This window comes from Phyllobates terribilis, unplaced genomic scaffold, assembly GCF_046119375.1.
Source record: "Phyllobates terribilis strain yellow unplaced genomic scaffold, ASM4611937v1 Scaffold_1__5_contigs__length_1240528914, whole genome shotgun sequence".
In the NCBI taxonomy this organism is placed as follows: Eukaryota; Metazoa; Chordata; class Amphibia; order Anura; family Dendrobatidae; genus Phyllobates; species Phyllobates terribilis.
The window spans coordinates 819,830,376-819,850,947 of record NW_027362761.1 but is presented as its reverse complement, the minus strand read 5'-3'; the positions used below and the strand labels follow the sequence as shown (position 1 = coordinate 819,850,947).

The window sequence follows — 20,572 nt, the reverse complement described above, 5'->3', positions numbered from 1 at the left end:
AGTGCTCAATAACATGGACACAGCATGGGGAAGACCCTTGGAAGCATCTCTGACTCCCATGTCTCTTCAACAATGTTGTCAGAGTATTACGCCACTTTTACGGACTCACAATAAAACATACAAAAACTAAGCCAAAATGGATTTTCCTGGGAAAAATGTTAAGGACCATCTTTTCCAAGGTAATGACTTGTATATAAGGCAAAATAAATATACAAAAACAAAAATGCTCCTCCACACCTTGGGCTATGTTCACACATAGCGTTTTTGATGCGTTTTTGCACATTTGCATTGCTTTCAACAGTGAAAAATACATTCACTGGCAAATGTCATTTTAACATTTTACTACCTTAGCTTGCCATGTGGTGTGTGAGTCATGATCAGACACGTCCTGTTTCATTTATGATGGAGGGACTCTGAAAGTCACATAGACTATTTTTATAGGGCCATCAGGCAACCCTTACTATTCTTAAAGGGCCAGCAGTCGGCTATGCTTTGTTGTTCCTATTATTAAAAAGTGGGTCTTCTATACTGTTATTGCATATGCAGTGACTGCAAGGCTGCCAAAAATTTGGATGCACCCCAATACCCCTTTGAAGAGACATAGAGAAGGGCCTCAGTAAAAAAAAATGTTCCCATTATAAAGGAGTGGGTCTTCTATAGTGGCAATGCCCATGCAATTTAAAGACACAGAGTTGGGCCACAGTAACGACATGTTCCCATTAGAAAGGAGCAGGCTTTCTATCCAGTTATAGGGTATGCAGTGATTACAACGGCTGCCAAAATTTAGGAAAAACCTCAATAACATTTTAAAGACACATAGAGGTGGGCCACAGTAATGGCATGTTCCCATTAGAAAGGAGTGGGTCTCCCATACTGTTCTTGCATATGCAGTGACTGCAACGGCTGCCAAAAATTTGGAGGCACTCCAATGCCCCTTGCAAGAGACGTAGAGGTCGGAGGGCCTCCTGAAAACAATGTTCCCATTATTAGGAAGTGGGTCTCCCATACTGTTTGCCTATGCAGTGAATGCAAACGCTGCTAAAAATTTGAAGGAACTCCAATGCGCCTTGAGAGAGACGCAGATGTCAGAGGGCCTCCTGAAAACAATGTTCCCATTATTAGAAAGTGGGTCTCCCATACTGTTTGCCTATGCAGTGAATGCAATGGCTGCCAAAAATGTGGAGGAACTCCAATGCCCCTTGCAAGAGACGTAGAGCTTGGAGGGCCTCCTGAAAACAATGTTCCCATTATTAGGAAGTGGGTCTCCCATACTGTTTGCCTATGCAGTGAATGCAACGGCTGCCAAAATTTTGGAGGAACTCTAATGCCCCTTGCAACAGACGTAGAGGTCGGAGGGCCTCTTGAAAACAATGTTCCCATTATTAGGAAGTGGGTCGCCCATACTGTTTGCCTATGCAGTGAATGCAACGGCTGCCAAAAATTTGGAGGAACTCCAATGCCTCTTGCAAGAGACGTAGATATGGTGATATGGTAGATATGGTGGTGAAATGGTGGTGGAGGATGAGGATGAAGAGAAGGAGGAGGACAAGAGCAAATAGACAAAATCAGGAAACATATACCCATGTCAGGGTGTGAAGTCAGAGGTGCATGGGTATAGAGTTAAACTTCCCAAAAAAAAGACACTGTATTTGAATTTATGTTATGCTGCTATCATTCGGTGGTGTTGAGAAGTCTGGCCCAATCCAGCCCTTGTACATTTTCATAAGAGTCAGCCTGTCAGCATTTTCAGTTGACAGGCAGATGCACCTATCAGTTATAACTCCACCAGTGGCACTAAAAACCTGCTCTGACAAAACGCTAGCGGCAAGGCAGGCCAGGACCTCTAAGGCGTAGTGAGCCAGTTCATGCCACGTGTCCAGCTTGGATACCCAATAATTATAAGGCACAGAGGAATAACGGAGGACGTTGGTACAGTCGTCAAGGTACTCCCTCAGCATCTTCCCCAAATGTTCCCTCCTTGTGAAAGTACCCAGCGCCTCAGGGCTTGTGCGATGGGAGGGTCTGAGAAAACTCTCCCAGAACTTTGAAAGTGTTCCCCTGCCTCTGCTGGATTGGATTTGTGTCTCACCCGCCTGTACTCCTTGGTTGTCCAAAGAACTGTGATCTCTGCCGCCAGCGTTTTCAGATGGGAATTTTTTTAATAATTCCGCAACAAGGGCCTTCTAGTACTGCCACATTTTATTAGGCCTGTCCAGCATGGGAATAAGAGACAGAAAGTTCTCCTTGTAGCGTGGGTCTAGAAGTGTCACCAACCAATAATGACCGTCACTCAATCAAAATTTGGACAACGTGAGGGTCATGGGAAAGGCAGCGTAACATAAACTGAGCCATGACTGCCAGACTGCTAACAGGCAAGACTTCCGTGTCCTCACCAAGAGGACGACTGACCATGTTCTCCTCCTCATCCTACTCTCTGTCCTCAGGCCATCCACGCTGAACAGACGAATTGACAGTTGTGCAGGTAGTACCGTTTATAGCACAGGAATCTAGCTCCTGTTCTTCCTCCCCATCCTCCTCTTCCTCATTGTCACCCAATCCACGTTGAGATGAGATGAGGCTGGGCTGTGTGAAATCACCCTGCATGGTTCCTTGCTCCTTCTCATCGTGCTCTGCCTGCAGTGTATCCTCTTTAATTGTGAGCAGAAAGCATTTCAGAAAACAGAAAAGTGAGATGGTGACGCTAAGTATGGTGTCATCGCCGCTCACCATCTTGGTGGAGTCGTTAAAGTTTTGGAGGATGGTGCAGATGTCTGACATCCATGTCCACTCCTGAGGTCTTATGTGTGGAGTCTGACCTGAACACCGACGTCCTTGTTGATGTTGGTAGTGAACAACTGCCATCTTCTGCTCACAAATCCTTCCCAACATCTGCAATGTAGAGTTCCAATGCGTGGGGACATCACACACCAGTCGGTGAGCTGGAAGCAGCAAACACTGCTGAAGCACGGCAAGAGCGGCAGAAGCTGTAGCTGACTTTCTAAAATGGGCACACAGGCGGCGTACTTTGACAAGCAGATCTGGGTAGGTTTTCAGACACTGCTGAACCATGAGATTAAGCACATGGGCCAGGCATGGTATGTGTGTGAGCTCGCCTTGCTTCAGAGCCGCCACCAGGTTCCGGCTATTGTCACACACTGCCATGCTGCAGGGTCAGCCGTGTCAGCCACAGATCTGCCTACTCTTTCATAGCTGTCCACAACTCTTCAGCATTGTGCAGTTTGTCACTTAAGCATCTTAGCTTCAGCACAGCCTGTTGCCGCTTGGCCAAGGCAGTGCTGCAGTGCTTCTACCTTGTGACTGATGTGGTCATTTCGGAGATGGAGGCTGAAGAGGAGGAGGAGGAGGAAGTGCAGGAGCTGTAGAATGTGGGGGCAACCCTGATTGACCCAGGGCCTGCAATCCTCAGTGTTGGGAGGATGTGTTCTGTCCCTAGGTCTGACTGGGTCCCAGCTTCCAGTATGTTAACCCAGTGTGCCATCCGTGAGATGTACCGTCCCTGCCCACAAGCACTTGTCCACGTGTCTGTCATTAGGTGGACTTTCCCAGTAACTGCGTTGTTGAGAGCACGGCTAATGTTGTGGGACACGTGCTCGTGTAATGCGGGGACGGCACACCAGGAGAAATAGTGGCGGCTGAGGACCAAGTACCGAGGGACAGCTGCCACCATCAGGTTGCGGAAAGCTTCCATCTCCACGAGCCTAAAAGGCAACATTTCAAGCGCAAGCATTCGCTAACTGTGTAAATTTAGTAGTGTGGGCTATGGAGTGTTGGCTGCGTATTTCAGGGACAACTGAACTCTGCACTGGAACAAAGATGTGGACGTGCTTGCTGATGGTGCTAGTTGAGAGTGTGCAATGACAGGTACAGGGCGGGAGGCATCTTCGCATGCTCCATGGACAGGGGATTGGCATGCACGCACAACAGGGGAAGAAGCAGTGGTGTCACCCGCAGACACTGTTTCTGGACCATGGGGTTCGGCCCACTTAATCGGTTGCTTTGCTTCCATGTGCCTGATCATGTTGGTGGTCTTCAGGATGCTAGTTTTGCTACCCCTGCTGATGCTGGCCTGGCAGGTGGTGGAAATGCCCTTTTAGGGGTTATCTGCAGAGTCTTTAAAAAACAACCAGGCTCAGGAAGACCTAAGAGTTGTACTGGCAACTTCCGTCGTGTTGGTGTTACGGGGAACGCTTTCCCGCCTTGTGTCTGCGGCCAACACACTGCTTCTTCCTGCCTGTTGTGGTGCCACCTCTCCCTCCCCATGTGTGCTGCTGTCCTCGCTCTGCATGTCCCCCTGCCAGGTTCGGTCAGTTACTATATCATCCACCACCTCGTCTTCCACTTCCGCACCCTGGTCCTCCTCCTGACTTTCTGGCAATTGTGTCTCATCATCATCCACCTCTTGCGACAGTACTTCCACTTTCCCTCCGTTGCCTTCATGTGACCGTGGCTGTTCAAATATTTGGGCATTGCTCCACGCGTTCTCTTGACTCACTTGAAGCTGGCCACGCAAGAGGCCTGAATCTACAAATGGAAAGGTGAACAGCTCTTCTGAGTGTCCCAGTGTGGGATCAGTTGTCTCCGGGCATTCGACATGGTGGGAGGAAAGAGGATCAGGGTGAGGAATATGCGGTCCAGACTCACGGCTACTGAGACTTGACCGTGTGGAAGACAGAGCGGTGGTGGTGGTGGTGGCAAAGTGACTTGAAGCATTATCTGCTATCCAACCAACAACCTTTTGACACTGCTCTGTGTCCAATAGTGGTGTTCTGTGGTCTCCTAGTAATTGGGTCAGGAACGTAGAGCGAGAAGATATGGGTGTTTGTTGTGGCACAATTTCAGTTTGCCCACAGCCTTGGACTCTGCATGCACCATCACTTCCACTTCCCTATCCCTTGCCACGCACCTTGCCCATTTTAAATGGAGGACAATACTTTCCACGTTCAGTACAAATGGCTGGATTTGAAATGCAGTTATATGTGATACGTCTGACGTAAAACCACAGTTTTAAATAGCGGGCCTGTAGGTTACTATTCTTCAAAGTGACCTCGTGTGAATAGCTTCACTTACACATTGCAACAAAATGGAAATGGAGACCAGAAATGGGTGAATTTGGAACGCAGCTATATGTGATACTTCTGACGGATGACTACGGTTTTAAATAGCAGGCCTGTAGGTTACTATTCTTCACAGCATCCTCGTGTGAATAGCTTCACTGAAACACTGCAACAAAATGGAAATGGAGGCCAGAAATGGCTGATTTCGGAATGCAGTTATACAGTCATATGAAAAAGTTTGGGCACCCCTATTATTCTTAAGCTTAATGTTTTCTAAAAATTGGTGTTTTTGCAACAGCTATTTCAGTTTGATATATGTAATAACTGTTGGACACAGTAATGTTTCTGCCTTGAAATGAGGTTTATTGTACTAACAGAAAATGTGCAATCTGCATTCAAACAAAATTTGACAGGTGCATAAGTATGGGCACCCTTATCATTTTCTTGTTTTAAATACTCCTACCTACTTTTTACTGACTTACTAAAGCACTTTTTTTGGTTTTGTAACCTCATTGAGCTTTGAACTTCATAGCCAGGTGTATGCAATCATGAGAAAAGCTACTTAAAGTGGCCACTTGCAAGTTGTTCTCCTGTTTGAAGCTCCACTGAAGAGTGCCATCATGGGCTCCTCAAAACAACTGTCAAATGATCTGAAAACAAAGATTATTCAACATAGTTGTTCAGGGGAAGGATACAAAAAGCTGTCTCAGAGATTTAACCTGTCAGTTTCCACTGTGAGGAACATAGTAAGGAAATGGAAGAACACAGGGACAGTTCTTGTTAAGGCCAGAAGTGGCAGGCCAAGAAAAACTTCAGAAAGGCAGAGAAGAAGAATGGTGAGATCAGTCAAGGACAATCCTCAGACCACCTCCAGAGAGCTGCAGCATCAACTTGCTGCAGATGGTGTCACTGTGCATCGGTCAACTATACAACGCACTTTGCACAAGGAGAAGCTGTATGGGAGAGTGATGCGAAAGAAGCCGTTTCTGCAAGCACGCCACAAACAGAGTCGGCTGAGGTATGCAAAAGCACATTTGGAGAAGCCAATTTCTTTTTGGAAGAAGGTCCTATGGACTGATGAAACCAAGATTGAGTTGTTTGGTCATACAAAAAGGCGTTATGCATGGTGGCAAAAAAACACAGCATTCCAAGAAAAACACTTGCTACCCACAGTAAAATTTGGTGGAGGTTCCATCATGCTTTGGGGCTGTGTGGCCAATGCCGGCACCGGGAATCTTGTTAAAGTTGAGGGACGCATGGATTCCACTCAGTATCAGCAGATTCTTGACAATAATTTTCAAGAATCAGTGATAAAGTTGAAGTTACGCAGGGGATGGATCTTTCAGCAAGACAATGATCCAAAACACCGCTCCAAATCTACTCAGGCATTCATGCAGAGGAACAATTACAATGTTCTGGAATGGCCATCCCAGTCCCCAGACCTGAATATCATTGAACATCTGTGGGATCATTTGAAGAGGGCTGTCCATGCTCGGCGACCATCAAACTTAACTGAACTGGAATTGTTTTGTAAAGAGGAATGGTCAAAAATACCTTCATCCAGGATCCAGGAACTCATTAAAAGCTACAGGAAGCGACTAGAGGCTGTTATTTTTGCAAAAGGAGGATCTACTAAATATTAATGTCACTTTTCTGGTGAGGTGCCCATATTTATGCACCTGTCAAATTTTGTTTGAATACAGATTGCACATTTTCTGTTAGTACAATAAACCTCATTTCAAGGCAGAAACATTACTGTGTCCAACAGTTATTACATATATCAAACTGAAATAGCTGCTGCAAAAACACCAATTTTTATAAAACATTAAGCTTAAGATTAATAGGGGTGCCCAAACTTTTTCATATGACTGTATGTGATACGTCTGATGGAGAACCATGGTTTTAAAAAGCGGGCCTGTAGTTTACTAATACAATTCATCACAGCAACCTTGTGTGAATGGCTTCACTGACATACTGCAACAAAATGGAAATGGAGGCCAGAAATGTCTGATTTCGGAGCGCAGTTATATGTGATACGTCTGATGGAGAACCATGGTTTTAAAAAGCGGGCCTGTAGTTTACTAATACAATTCATCACAGCGACCTTGTGTGAATAGCTTCGCTGACACACTGCAGCAAAATGTAAATGGAAGCCCTGGCCCCTGATACCTGGGGCTATGTCTTCAACTATCTCTAACAGCAGCAGTCAGAATGTGCAAAGGACTCTCTTGTGCTGTATCATGCACTGCAGTCTGTCACATACCCTGCTTGCCTGCCTCACTCCTGCTATCACCACTGAATATATGCAGCTGGATTAGTCCTCAGAAGGACTGTTAGTTCAGATGGGTATATATTGTGAGGTAGCGCTATTCATCATGCTGGGGGACACTCGCTTCACGGGGTTAATTAAAGCACACCAGCCACGTTTTCTGATAACACGACATCCAGCAGTTTATTACACTTCATAACTGCACATAACATAGTCCATCTCAGTGGCTCACTGGCATGGTTATACACATAACATCCAGGAGACCTTTCCAATGGCAGACATGCCCGCTTGGCTTTAGATACAGACTTCAGCAAGGTACAACATCAATGTCCATATAAAGAACCATTTTTACCTTTGCCGGGTCTTAGCTACTTCTCTCAGCTCTGTTCTGCCACAGCTGTGGCTTTAAGGCTTCCCAGCCGTGGTCTCCAAGAAACATGCCTTCCAGGGCTACTGCGTCCCAAACACAGGGATTTAGCCTCTTGCCTTACCAGGCCTCTCCAGGCCTCTCTCTTCCAGCCTCTCTAGGCTAATGGTGTCCCACACACAGGGATCAGGCCTCATGCCTTTTCACACCTGTTTCAAAACTACCAAGGTTTATATATCAGTCTGTGCACATAGGACCTGTGATGATGTCACAGTCATGTGATCAGTCACCTGAGGGGAGGTACATGGTCAGCAAGAACACACCACCTGGACATTTTAGCAATGCGGTAAGGCGCTGCATTACATATCCCCCCCCCTCTGTTCAAACTTGTGGGGTTGAACACATAATATACACATCACATTATAACCCACAGTTCACACAGAGACCATGTACTTGACAATTGCGCTGCTCAGCCCCTGGAACATTATTCAATGACATTAGCCCATTCTTTAGGGACCTACCATCTGTTATTGTCACTGACTTCGCCAAGTCACATTTCCGAGTCGTAATCTTGTCAGACCTCCCCCGCTCCCAGCGGTCAGTCGTAACCTTGTCAGACCTCCCCCGCTCCCAGCGGTCAATACAGCAGTGTGACTCACACGCCCTTGTATCTAAGGTCCGGTTCGACTCCATACTGTCCCGTACTCTATTGGGTCGCTTGTATGGGCCTCTCAAACCTGACTTACTGGAGGTCTCACTACCTCTACACCCACACCCACTACCCTCAGGACATCTTGGAAGGTCTCTACCTTCTACTGTAGCCGTTCAATTATTTGAAGGGCCCTTTCTCTGTCTGGTCTCACATTTTCTAGACGGCTGCCATCTTCTGCTGCTCAGGCGATGCTGTCTTTCCACTCACAATCTGGCGAGATTCAACTGTTCTACCTCTCGCAGGTAGGTCACTCGGTACTCCATCAGCATGCGTATATATGCAAGACTTTCTTCTGTTCCTACAGTGGAGAATGACACCATGGCATCTTCATCTGGTATCCAGTCCTGACGATCACGTGGACTGCTTACTTTCATCACCCCAGACTTCTTTACCATCATTTGCATGGTTCGGCCATTCCTCCCAATGAGCTTTCTTACCAGAACATGAGGCACCCGGATGACCTCTTCACGCAGACTTTGAGCTTTTCTCATAAGCTCCAGTTGTCTAATGGCTTGTTCCGTCTTCAACCGGACAAACAGATTTGTGCGAATACATCGCCAGTGCATGTCACTTAGGATAGTCACCCTCTTCACTGTGACTTCGGTTGTGGACAGGACCACCAGCCGTTTAGCTTCTGGTGTCGAGTACACCTTACAGGCTCCCATGGCCTTCTTAAACTCTTCATGCACTGACTCTCTAGTGCACTCTTCTCTCAAATCTTCGGGTACATCTACGAGGCACTTGTACCGAGACGTTTCTGTCTCACCAGAGGTTTCCAAGCAGTCATCCGGCTCAGGTTGCAGGGACAACTGACTCTCAGCTTCTTCATCCTGTATGCTTCTCCTGAGCCGACTCACAGCTACGACCTGAAGAATTCTCATCTTGACCACTTCTATTTCACACTTATCTTCTTTTAACACTTTCTCAGCTCTCCTGAGGTCCACCTTCTCATTGTATAAAGGAGTAAGTGCCACTTGTTTGCCCTTTTCCTTCTCCAAGGAGGCCTAGTTCACTGAGTGGTGCTTTGCCAGGCGACCTTTGAGCTTAACAACTTCTTCCTCTAGCTCAGCTACTCACCTCTCAGCAGCCATTTCTGAAGCTCTTCCTGCTTCAACTGCTCTTTTAACAGTAGAGTTCTCTCAGACCTCTCTGTCTCCAATGCGCCCACTCGGTTCTCAACAGCCAGTCTCTCAAGCTTCTCTTGCTTCAAATGGGCTTGTAGCGTCTCCTTGAGCTCCTTGATCTTGGTTCTTATATCCACCGAATCATCTGAGCTCGCATTATTTGAGTAGGTATTTGTTTCATACCTCCCATCTCCAGTGGCCAACTCCTGGCCCTGGTCTGTGGCTTCTCCGATAGACTCGTCGATCTTTTTCCACTCAGCTTCCATCTTGCTGATTCTTTCCTTAAGGCACGTCTCTGCCCTCTGGAGATCATCACAGAACGTCTGCAGCTCCTTCACCTGAGCTTCCAGACCTAGGGTCTTTCTGCGGAGATCATCATTTTCATCACGAGTGTCCTGCAGAGTGGTTTCAACCACTTGGCGACTGTGCTCTGCATCCGCCTTATCATCCTCTAGTTTTTCCTTAACCTTGAAGAGATCCTCATAGTCTCTCTTAGTTTGTTGCAGTTCCCTATTGAACTTTTCATGCCTCATTTCTGCCTCTTTCAGGGTGGATAGCTCCCGGTCTCGCTGGTACAGAGAGTCCACCAGCCGCTCCTTCTCCTGCATTAGAGGCTTTACTTGGTCCTGGAATTTCTGCAGCTCCCTCATTAGTTCACCATGCTCCTTCTTGGATTCACACAGCTCCCGGTTGAACTGTTCGCGCAGTCGTTCTAGGTCTTGATCACATCCAGAAACTTCATTCTGCAGGGCCTCCTTCTCAAGTTTCAACTGCAAAACCTCCTCCTTGGTTTTGCGGCGGTCCTCCTTAATTCCCTGGAACATTTCCTTCCATTGGTTAACTTCCTCGTTGCTTTCCTCCAGTTCTTGCTGTAAGTTCCTCACAACCTGGTATATTTTCTGCCGTTCAGACTCCAGGTTTTCCCATAGTTGCTGCACGTCACTCTGACACTGCTGCCTGATAGGCTCCAGCTCTTGGTCATGACTGGCCGCCTCCTCTTTCAGGGCTGTCAGATCCTGATCCTTCTGTCTCAGTACTGTATCGGAGGTTGCTACTGGCAATGTCACCTCCTCTTCTGCCTCTAAAGGAGGATCCACACTTGAAACAAAGGCACACAGTACTACATTTTCTTTATTTTCACTTGCAGCAAAGACTATAGGAGCAACCTTTTTGTGGCCCTTGCACCACAAGACGAGAGGGGGACTTTCTCTCCTTGTTTAGCTCCTCCTGACTGAACTCTCCTTCTACTTTCAAAGTGTCACCGTCAGCTACGGGGTCTGTGTCACTCCCCATGGTGTCGTGGACCAATAAGTCACCTCCCACTTTGACGTCAACCCCTTCTACTGGAGCTACCCCGTTATCAACGGTCAAATTGTCATTTTCAGGCGGTACAAACCCACAACCAGTAACAAATTTTGGTTTTCTATACTCCACGCTCTTTTGGAAATCCGCCCCCTTTTTAGACTCCGCCCCCTTTTGGACACCAACACCTGTAGGAGAATTTTTACAAAAAAAATCAACAATAGACTTAGGACTCAGTTCACAACATCTCTTACCACCTCCCCGGGCACTCTGGGACAATACTGGCGCCCCCGGAGAGTCCACAGAATTGTCCACTGCTGCCATTCTATACGGTGCCCATGGCTCCTGCGGTTCCTCCACCATGTCGTGTAGATGTTTCTCACATTCCTGCTGCGGTTTTAACCGGCACTTTAATCGCTCAAAAACTTCATTTTCTTTTGCCGCTCCGTTCACAGCCATCGCGGTACACTATTCACACACACTGCTCTCCCCGGAAATTTTTCGTGGCCCCGCCGAGCCACAGCAAACCAGGTTTGAGTGCGACGACAATTTTCGTAACCCCTGCCGAGTTACAGCAAGATGCTTTAATCTTCGTGACCCCGCCGAGTCACAGCAAGATGCTTTAATCTTCGTGACCCTGCCGAGTCACAGCAAGATGCTTTAATCTTCGTGACCCCGCCGAGTCACAGCAAGATGCTTGTATCCACACTCGTCGTCCTGTGCCGTTACCCCTAGTAACCGGGCTGCACATGTGAGGTAGCGCTATTCATCACGCTGGGGGACACTCGCTTCATGGGGTTAATTAAACCACACCAGCCACGTTTTCTGATAACACGACATCCAGCTGTTTATTACACTTCATAACTGCACATAACATAGTCCATCTCAGTGGCTCACCGGCATGGTTATACACATAACATCCAGGAGACCTTTCCAATTGCAGACATGCCCACTTGGCTTTAGATACAGACTTCAGCAAGGTACAACATCAATGTCCATATAAAGAACCATTTTTACCTTTGCGGGGTCTTAGCTACTTCTCTCAGCTCTGTTCTGCCACAGCTGTGGCTTTAAGGCTTCCCAGCCGTGGTCTCCAAGCCACGTGCCTTCCAGGGCTACTGCATCCCAAGCACAGGGATTTAGCCTCTTGCCTCACCAGGCCTCTCTCTTCCAGCCTCTCTAGGCTAATGGTGTCCCACACACAGGGATCAGGCCTCATGCCTTTTCACACCTGTTTCAAAACTACCAAGGTTTATATATCAGTCTGTGCACATAGGACCTGTGATGATGTCACAGTCATGTGATCAGTCACCTGAGGGGAGGTACATGGTCAGCCAGAACACACCCCCTGGACATTTTAGCAATGCGATAAGGCGCTGCATTACAATATATATATATATATATATATATATATATATATATATATATATATATATACAGTACAGACCAAAAATTTGGACACACCTTCTCATTTAAAGATTGTTCTGTATTTTCATGACTATGAAAATTGTACATTCACACTGAACGCATCAAAACTATGAATTAACACATGTGGAATTATATACTTAACAAAAAAGTGTGAAACAACTGAAAATATGTCTTATATTCTAGGTTCTTCAAAGTAACCACCTTTTGCTTTGATGACTGCTTTGAACACTCTTGGCATTCTCTTGATGAGCTTCAAGAGGTAGTCACCGGAAATGGTCTTCCAACAATCTTCAAGGAGTTCCCAGAGATGCTTAGCACTTGTTGGCCCTTCTACCTTTACTCTGCGGTCCAGCTCATCCCGAACCATCCCGATTGGGTTCATCTGGCGTAGCACCCCATCACTCTCCTTCTTGGTCAAATAGCCCTTACACAGCCTGGAGGTGTGTTTGCGGTCATTGTGGTGTTGAAAATAAATGATGGTCCAACTAAACACAAGTCGGATGGAATAGCATACCGCTGCAAGATGCTGTGGTAGCCTTGCTGGTTCAGTATGCCTTCAATTTTGAATAAATCCCCAACATTGTCACCAGCAAAGCACCCCCACACCATCACACCTCCTCCTCCATGCTTCACGGTGGGAACCAGGCATGTAGAGTCCATCCGTTCACCTTTTCTGCGTCGCACAAAGACATGGTGGTTGGAACCAAAGATCTCGAATTTGGACTCATCAGACCAAAGCACAGATTTCCACTGGTCTAATGTCCATTCCTTGTGCTCTTTAGCCCAAACAAGTCTCTTCTGCTTGTTGCCTGTCCTTAGCAGTGGTTTCCTAGCAGCTATTTTACCATGAAGGCCTGCTGCACAAAGTCTCCTCTTAACAGTTGTTGTAGAGATGTGTCTGCTGCTAGAACTCTGTGTGGCATTGACCTGGTCTCTAATCTGAGCTGCTGTAAACCTGCAATTTCTGAGGCTGGTGACTCGGATAAACTTATCCTCAGAAGCAGAGGTGACTTTTGGTCTTCCTTTCCTGGGGCAGGCCTCATGTGAGCCAGTTTCTTTGTAGAGCTTGATGGTTTTTGCAACTGCACTTGGGGACACTTTCAAAGTTTGCCCAATTTTTCGGACTGACTGACCTTCATTTCTTGAAGTAATGATGGCCACTCGTTTTTCTTTACTTAGCTGCTTTTTTCTTGCCATAATACAAATTCTAACAGTCTATTCAGTAGGACTATCAGCTATGTAGCTACCAGACTTCTGCACAACACAACTGATGGTCCCAACCCCATTTATAAGGCAAGAAATCCCACTTATTAAACCTGACAGGGCACACCTGTGAAGTGAAAACCATTTCCGGTGACTGCCTCTTGAAGCTCATCAAGAGAATGCCAAGAGTGTGCAAAGCAGTCATCAAAGCAAAAGGTGGCTACTTTGAAGAACCTAGAATATAAGACATATTTTCAGTTGTTTCACACGTTTTTGTTAAGTATATAATTCCACATGTGTTAATTCATAGTTTTGATGCCTTTAGTGTGAATGTACAATTTTCAAAGTCATGAAAATACAGAAAAATCTTTAAATGAGAAGGTATGTCCAAACTTTTGGTCTTTACTGTATATATATATATATATATATATATATATATATATATATATATATATATATACAGTACAGACCAAAAGTTTGGACACACCTTCTCATTTAAAGATATTTCTGTATTTTCATGACTTTGCTCGGGCGAGTACCGAGTAGTGTCAAGCACGTTCGCTCATCACTATCCAGAACAAACCACTGAGAGCTGAATGTGTATAGAAGAACTTGTGCTGGGCTTTTAGTTCTACTAATACTACAGACCTTCTATTCACCAGAATTGTCACTCAGGGAGGAGAGACTGCCATGCCAGAAACTAGGAAATAAGGAAACTGAGGAGACTGTTTTGCTCTGAGCTGCTCAAGAGACAACTTGAGAATTTCCCTTTTACGTGGCATATGCCTTTTAATGAATTTGGCACATCTTATTCCTGCATGCCCCTCATTAAGAGTAGTGTTCGAAATGCCAGTCTTAATGAAATGGTGCCATACTCTCAAGATAGTTTTTCCGTGAGAGCTTCTGAAATCTTATAGAGTGCAGTGGCCATATATTGGGGAAAAGAGGCATCTTATTGGTATCTTGTATGTTGTACATTCCTCTTTGTTGATATGTATGCCTAGAAGATGCCTTTCAGCACTCCTAATATGTTTGTTATAGGTAATAATTGTATTCTCCATTTCCCTACACTGTTTGATAACAAGCTATTACGTCCCTTTGGCGATTATATGGCCACTTTGTTGTATTTGTACTTTATATTGTCTGAACAATATCCATGCACTTACTACAGAAAAATGTGCCAATATGCTGAAAATCAGAAAACTGTACTAGTTGAAGAATGTAAGAACATGCTCAAATTTGGCCAGCAAATTCAATTTGCATCAAATTTATTCAATGCAAGTTGAATGTTACTTATTATGATAATAGGTCTCTCTATATCCCAGATCATAATAAATGTAGAGTGAAAAAAAATAACTCCTCTCACTGCTTACATGTCCTGCTGCCAACACCCCTGTCAGGTCCTCTGCTCAGCTCCCTCTGGTCTCTTCTTTTTGCATTGCACATGACATTTCTATCCTGCATCTTCACTTTGATTTGGACCTTCCAAGGCAGAGAGGCCTACTTGGCGCAGCTTTGTGCGAATTGCAACTGCTTTTTTGCTGAATTTGCTTCAAATATTTTTTTGTAAAATTTGAGGCAAATTCAATTTGCTTCAAACTCATTTGCTCAGCTCTAGAAAATAGACTTATAGCACAAGTATTAATAGAGATTAGTCACATCCCAGACCAACCTTATATGTGTCCTGTGTGGTTGCACTGGGTGCACCCTTTGTCGCGTGATTGCCTGGGCACTTGGAGCTTTAACCTCCAGTGACTTATCAGCTGTATCAGCTGTATTATGATTTTTTTTAGCACTAGGCACAATGGAAGGGAGAATCAATAGACGGTACCGCATAGGGCATTATCCAACCCAAGATCAGCCCTGGTCATTTGTAGTGTTGAGCCACCCCCGTAGTGTTTGGGTTCGGTTCGTCGAACACCGGGATGTTCGTGGAACTGTTCGTCGAATACCTTAGAACACTGTCGAACACCGTTAAAACTAATGGCAGGCAAACAAAAACACATAGAAAACACCTTCAAAGGTGTCCAAAAGCTGACAAACTGCTCAGAAGACACTCTCTTTAAAAAATCCGGCCGGCAATTCAGCATCGGTACCCGACAATTTAGAACAGAAAGAATAGAGCATCACACATAGATTAGATAGATAGAAACATGTCAGTGACATATATAATAAGTACAGTGATAGTGTTGATTACTGTACTTGTCATTTAGTGTTAAAATAAAGGATTTATTAAAAAAAAAAATTGGCGTGGGGTTCCCCGTAATTTTAGTCTCTAGCGGAGGTTAAGCAGACGGCTGGGGCAGATGTTTGAAGCCTGGGAACGGGGTAATACCCACGGAGCTTCCCAGGCTACTAATATCAGCCCCCAGCTGAATACCTAGCTTTTACTAGCTATAAAATGGGGGACCCAAAAAAAAATTATGTGGGATTCCCCCTATTTTAATAGCTAGCAAAGGCTAGGCTGACAGCTGGGGGCTGATATTAATAGCCCAGGAAGGGTGCCATGAATATTGGCCCCCTCCCAGGCTAGAAACACCAGCCGTCAGCCGCCCCAGAAATGGCGCATCCATAGCGGTGGCAGTGGGGTAATAGGGCTGGGGTTGATGTCAGCTTATAATGCCAGCTGATATCAAGCCCAGGTTAGTAATGGAGAGGCGCAGGAGAATTCTCTCACGCTCACCGCAAGTGCAGGAGAATTTTCCCACGCTGTCAGTGACGTGCATGAGGTGAGCTGAGTTCATTGGACATGAACTCGGCTCATCTGGATGCCGTCACAGCCAGACACTGAGGAGCGCAAGCATGCCTGCGCTTCTCAGTGTCTGCGGCATGGCAAACTGGATGGCAGCTTTCGGCTACGATCCAGCCTGTCATGTGAATGTAGCAGAGCTGGAGCCGTCCTGGGAACCATGGAAAGGTAAGGATGAGGTTGGTTTATTATTTTAATTTTATTGCAGAAGACATTGGCTTCAGCTGGAATGGGCGTGATGGTAAGTATGGTTTAATTTAGAACATTAAAGAATTGTGTGTTTATTTCAATTAAAGGACTTTATTCTGGGTGTTTGTGTTTTTTTTTAACTTTGACTATGGGGTTAGTAATGGGGGTGTCTTATAGACGCCTCTCCATTACTAACCTGGGCTTGATATCAGCTGGCATTATAAGCTGACATCAACCCCAGCCCTATTATCCCACTGCCACCCTTACAGGGCAGTGGGAAGAGCGAAGCTAAGTGCCAGAACTGGCGCATCCTATGGATGCGCCATTTCTGGGGCGGCTGACGGCTGGTGTTTCTAGCCTTGGAGGGGGCCAATATTCATGGCACCCTTCCTGGGCTATTAATATCAGCCCCCAGCAGTCTGACTAGCCTTTACTAGCTATTAAAATGGGGGACCCCCCAAAAAAATGATGTGGGGTCCCCCATTTTAATAGCTAGTAAAGGCTAGGTATTCAGCTGGGGGCTGATATTAGTAGCCTGGGAAGCTACGCGGGTATTACCCCCTTCCCAGGCTTCAAACATCTGCCCCAGCCGTCTGCTTAACCTCCGCTAGAGACTAAAATTACGGGGAACCCCACGCCAATTTTTTTTTTAATAAATCCTTTATTTTAACACTAAATGACAAGTACAGTAATCAACACTATCACTGTACTTATTATATATGTGAGTGACATGTTTCTATCTATCTAATCTATGTGTGATGCTCTATTGTTTCTGTTCTAAATTATCGGGTACAGATGCTGAATTGCCGGCTGGCTTTTTTAAAGAGACGATGCATGAAAACACTATTATTTTTTTTTAATAAATCCTTTAACACTAAATGACAAGTACAGTAACCAACACTGCCACTGTACTTCTTATATATGTGACTGACATGTTTCTATCTATCTAATCTATGTGTGATGCTCTATTCTGTCTGTTCTAAATTGTCGGGTACCGGTGTATGCCGCTGCTGAATTGCCGGCTTTTCATGTTTCACTGTGAGCACTGTTCCTATCGATTTGGGCAACCACTGTAATGCCACAACCACCATGGCTGTGGCATTACAGTGAGTGGCAGACAATCCCTGCATGATGTGAAAAAATCCAGTTACGCTTTTGGTGCACGAACAGTTATCGAACATAACCTCGAACAGCCGAATTTTTTGCAAATCGTTCGCGTTCGTCGAACGACTCGAACACTGCCCAAAACAGCTCGAATTTGAGATTGGCGAACAGTTCTAGTCAAACACCGCTCATCTCTAGTCATTTGTATGATTTATGTCACTTACCTGGCAATGGTAACTGGACGAGCAGGCCACTAACATTAGAGTCATCACTTAACTTGTTTATAACATCCAGAAGTTCTTCTTGAGACACATTGCTGGGCCTAAGTATTACTTCACTGGAAATTCCTAAAATATAAAGACTCATCTGTATGCACTTTATATACTGCGCAAAATAAAATGACAATTATTGACAATATGACAAATATTCTCATCAACATTATTAGTATGGTTTCTTGTGTCCAACAATCTAAAAGATCAGATCAGACGATACAACTGTCCCAGTCTATACACTGCAATGGAAAGTCAGCACCCACCCAAAAACTATGCCTCCACCAATAGATCAAAAGAAATAAGGAAGATAAACATAAGTGCATTAATATTTTTGCATTACTGTTTTTATTGCTCATTATCTTTCCACAAGAAGTCCATAGAAGCTCTTGTAGCAGTATGTACTGTACCTTACACAAACGTGCTCCCAAAATGTGCCTCAGCCTTAAATAAACCCATAGTGACTGCCAGAGATGCCTTCATAGATACCTCAACTACAGATGCTTTGAAAAGTGTTTCAAAAGTCTTTATAACTGCTGATAGAAATGCCCCATGAGTAGTTAAGTTATATTTGCCTCTGTGTGAGTAGGAGGAGAGAGAGGAGGAAAGATAGCAGATGTGTGAACTGTTTGTCTATGATGTACTGTATGACCTTTATGTCTTGTATGTACAGACTTGGACAAATTGTTGGAACCCTTCTGTTAAAGTAAGAAAAACCCACAATAGTCACTGAAATTACGGAAAATGACAAAAGGCATTTTAAAATTACATTTACTGAATATCAGCTAATCAAAAACAAACATTACTTTTGAATTGTGGTTCAACAGAAACATTTGAAAAATAAAAAAATGGCATGGACAAAAATGATGGTACCCCTAGAAAAGATAAGAGCATAATTTAACCATAGAGACATGTTAAACGAAGGTGTGCCCTGTAATTACAATCACAGGTGTCACTGTCTACAATGAGTCAGTCTGCCTATTCAGAGTGAAAAGTAGTCACTGTGCTGTTTGGTATCATGGTGTATATCACACTGAACATGGAGCAAAGGAAGCTAAGGAAAGATTTGTTTTAGAAGATTAGAAATAAAATTATAGACAAACATGTTAAAGGTAAAGAACATAACACCATCTCCAAACAGCTTGATGTTCCAGGTACTACAGTTGCATATTTAATTTAGCAGTTTAAAGTCTATGGGACTGTACCTCCCTGGACGTGGCCTCAAGATAAAAATTGATGAGAAATTGAAGAAATGGATAATACTACTGGTAACCAAAGAGGCCAGAACAACTTCCAAAGAGATTAGAGGTGAACTCCAAGGTCAAGGTACTTTAGTGTAAGATCGCATAATCCGTCGCTGTCTTGGCCATAGTGGATTTCATGGAAGACGACCAGCAAATCATAAAACAACGAAACTGGACTTTGCCAAAAATGCATATTGACAAGCCACAAAGTTTCTGGGAGATTGTCCTTTGGAGAGATGAGACAAAACTGAAGCCTTTTGGCGTGTCATATCAGCTCAATGATCACAGAAGCAAAAATTAAACATGCCAAGAAAAGAACATTATGCCTACTGTGAAACATGGAGGAGGCTTGGTTATGCTTTGGTGCATCTGGCACAGGGTGTCTTGAATTTGTGCACGACACAATGAAATCTCAAGAATGAAAAAATACTTAGATGTGCACAAACGCCCTAGAGATAGTATGAGATGAGTCAGACAGAAGCTGCAGGCAGAAACACTGGTCCTGTGTGAAACTCTTTGAAGGAGGGTTATTAAAACAAATAAATAAGGTACTGCCACGCTACTGTCTGGACCTGTGAAATTAACAAGGTGAAATCACAAATGGGGGTAATCACAAATGGTCTAGGTGATTACTCCCATTTGAGGTTTCACCTTGTTAATCCCACAGATTCAGTCAGTAGCGCGGAAGTACCGTATTTATTTGTTTTGAAATCTCAAGACTATCAAGTCATTCTTGAATGAAATGTGCTGCCCAGTGATAAAAATCTAAGTCTGAGTTGCAGTTTATGGGCCCTCCAACAGGATAATGACTCAAAGCACACAGTTAAAAACATCCAAGAATGGCTACGAGCAAAGCATTGAACTATGCTGAAATGGCCTTCTATGAACCCTGATCCAAATTCTATTGAAACATGCAGTATGGAGAAGGCTCCCTTCAAACCTGAGACAGCTGGAGCAGTTTGATGAAGAGGAGTGGGCCAAAATACCCGTGGACAGGTGCAGAAGTCTCAATGAGAGTTACAGAAATGGTTTATTTGCAGTGATTCCATCAAAAGATTATGCAAAAAATTATTAAGTTAAGGATACCGTTTTTTTGTCCAGGCCATTGTCAATAATTTTTTTTCAAATGTATCTGTTGAACCACAATTCAAAAGCAATGTCTGATTTCCATTAGATGATATTCAGTGAATTTGAAAATTATTTTTGGCAGTTTCAAATTATTTCAGTGACCATAGTGGGTTTTTCCTACTTTAAGAGGGGTTCCCAATCATTTTGTCCATGTGTGCATCAGTTAATTTATCTAATGGTCTCTGTATGTCCCAGTTCATTCCCTCACAATGTTTGAGTGCTGATTATTCTGCTGAAAGCTGAAAATCTGCAAATGGATATGGGCCCACACAGACCCAGAAAAGAAAACAGTATAGCGCAGATTGGTGAACAGACTGATGAAAGGAATCTTCCAGAGATTCTTATCTCCTGTATACAAGTAAGAAACTTACTTATATACAGTAATATACAAACATTTTAAGCAGGTGTA

General features: G+C 44.5%; 1 protein-coding gene across 2 annotated transcripts in view; it reads right to left on the bottom strand.

Annotated features, from left to right (window-relative positions):
- Positions 1–20,572, bottom strand: part of MTHFD2L (methylenetetrahydrofolate dehydrogenase (NADP+ dependent) 2 like) — a 243,454-nt gene that overhangs the window by 160,769 nt on the left and 62,113 nt on the right. For both annotated transcript variants that reach the window (XM_073655293.1, XM_073655300.1), the window contains exon 3: positions 17,747–17,869. In XM_073655293.1, the coding sequence (XP_073511394.1) occupies positions 17,747–17,869 (123 nt within the window). The remainder of the gene's footprint in view (positions 1–17,746; positions 17,870–20,572) is intronic.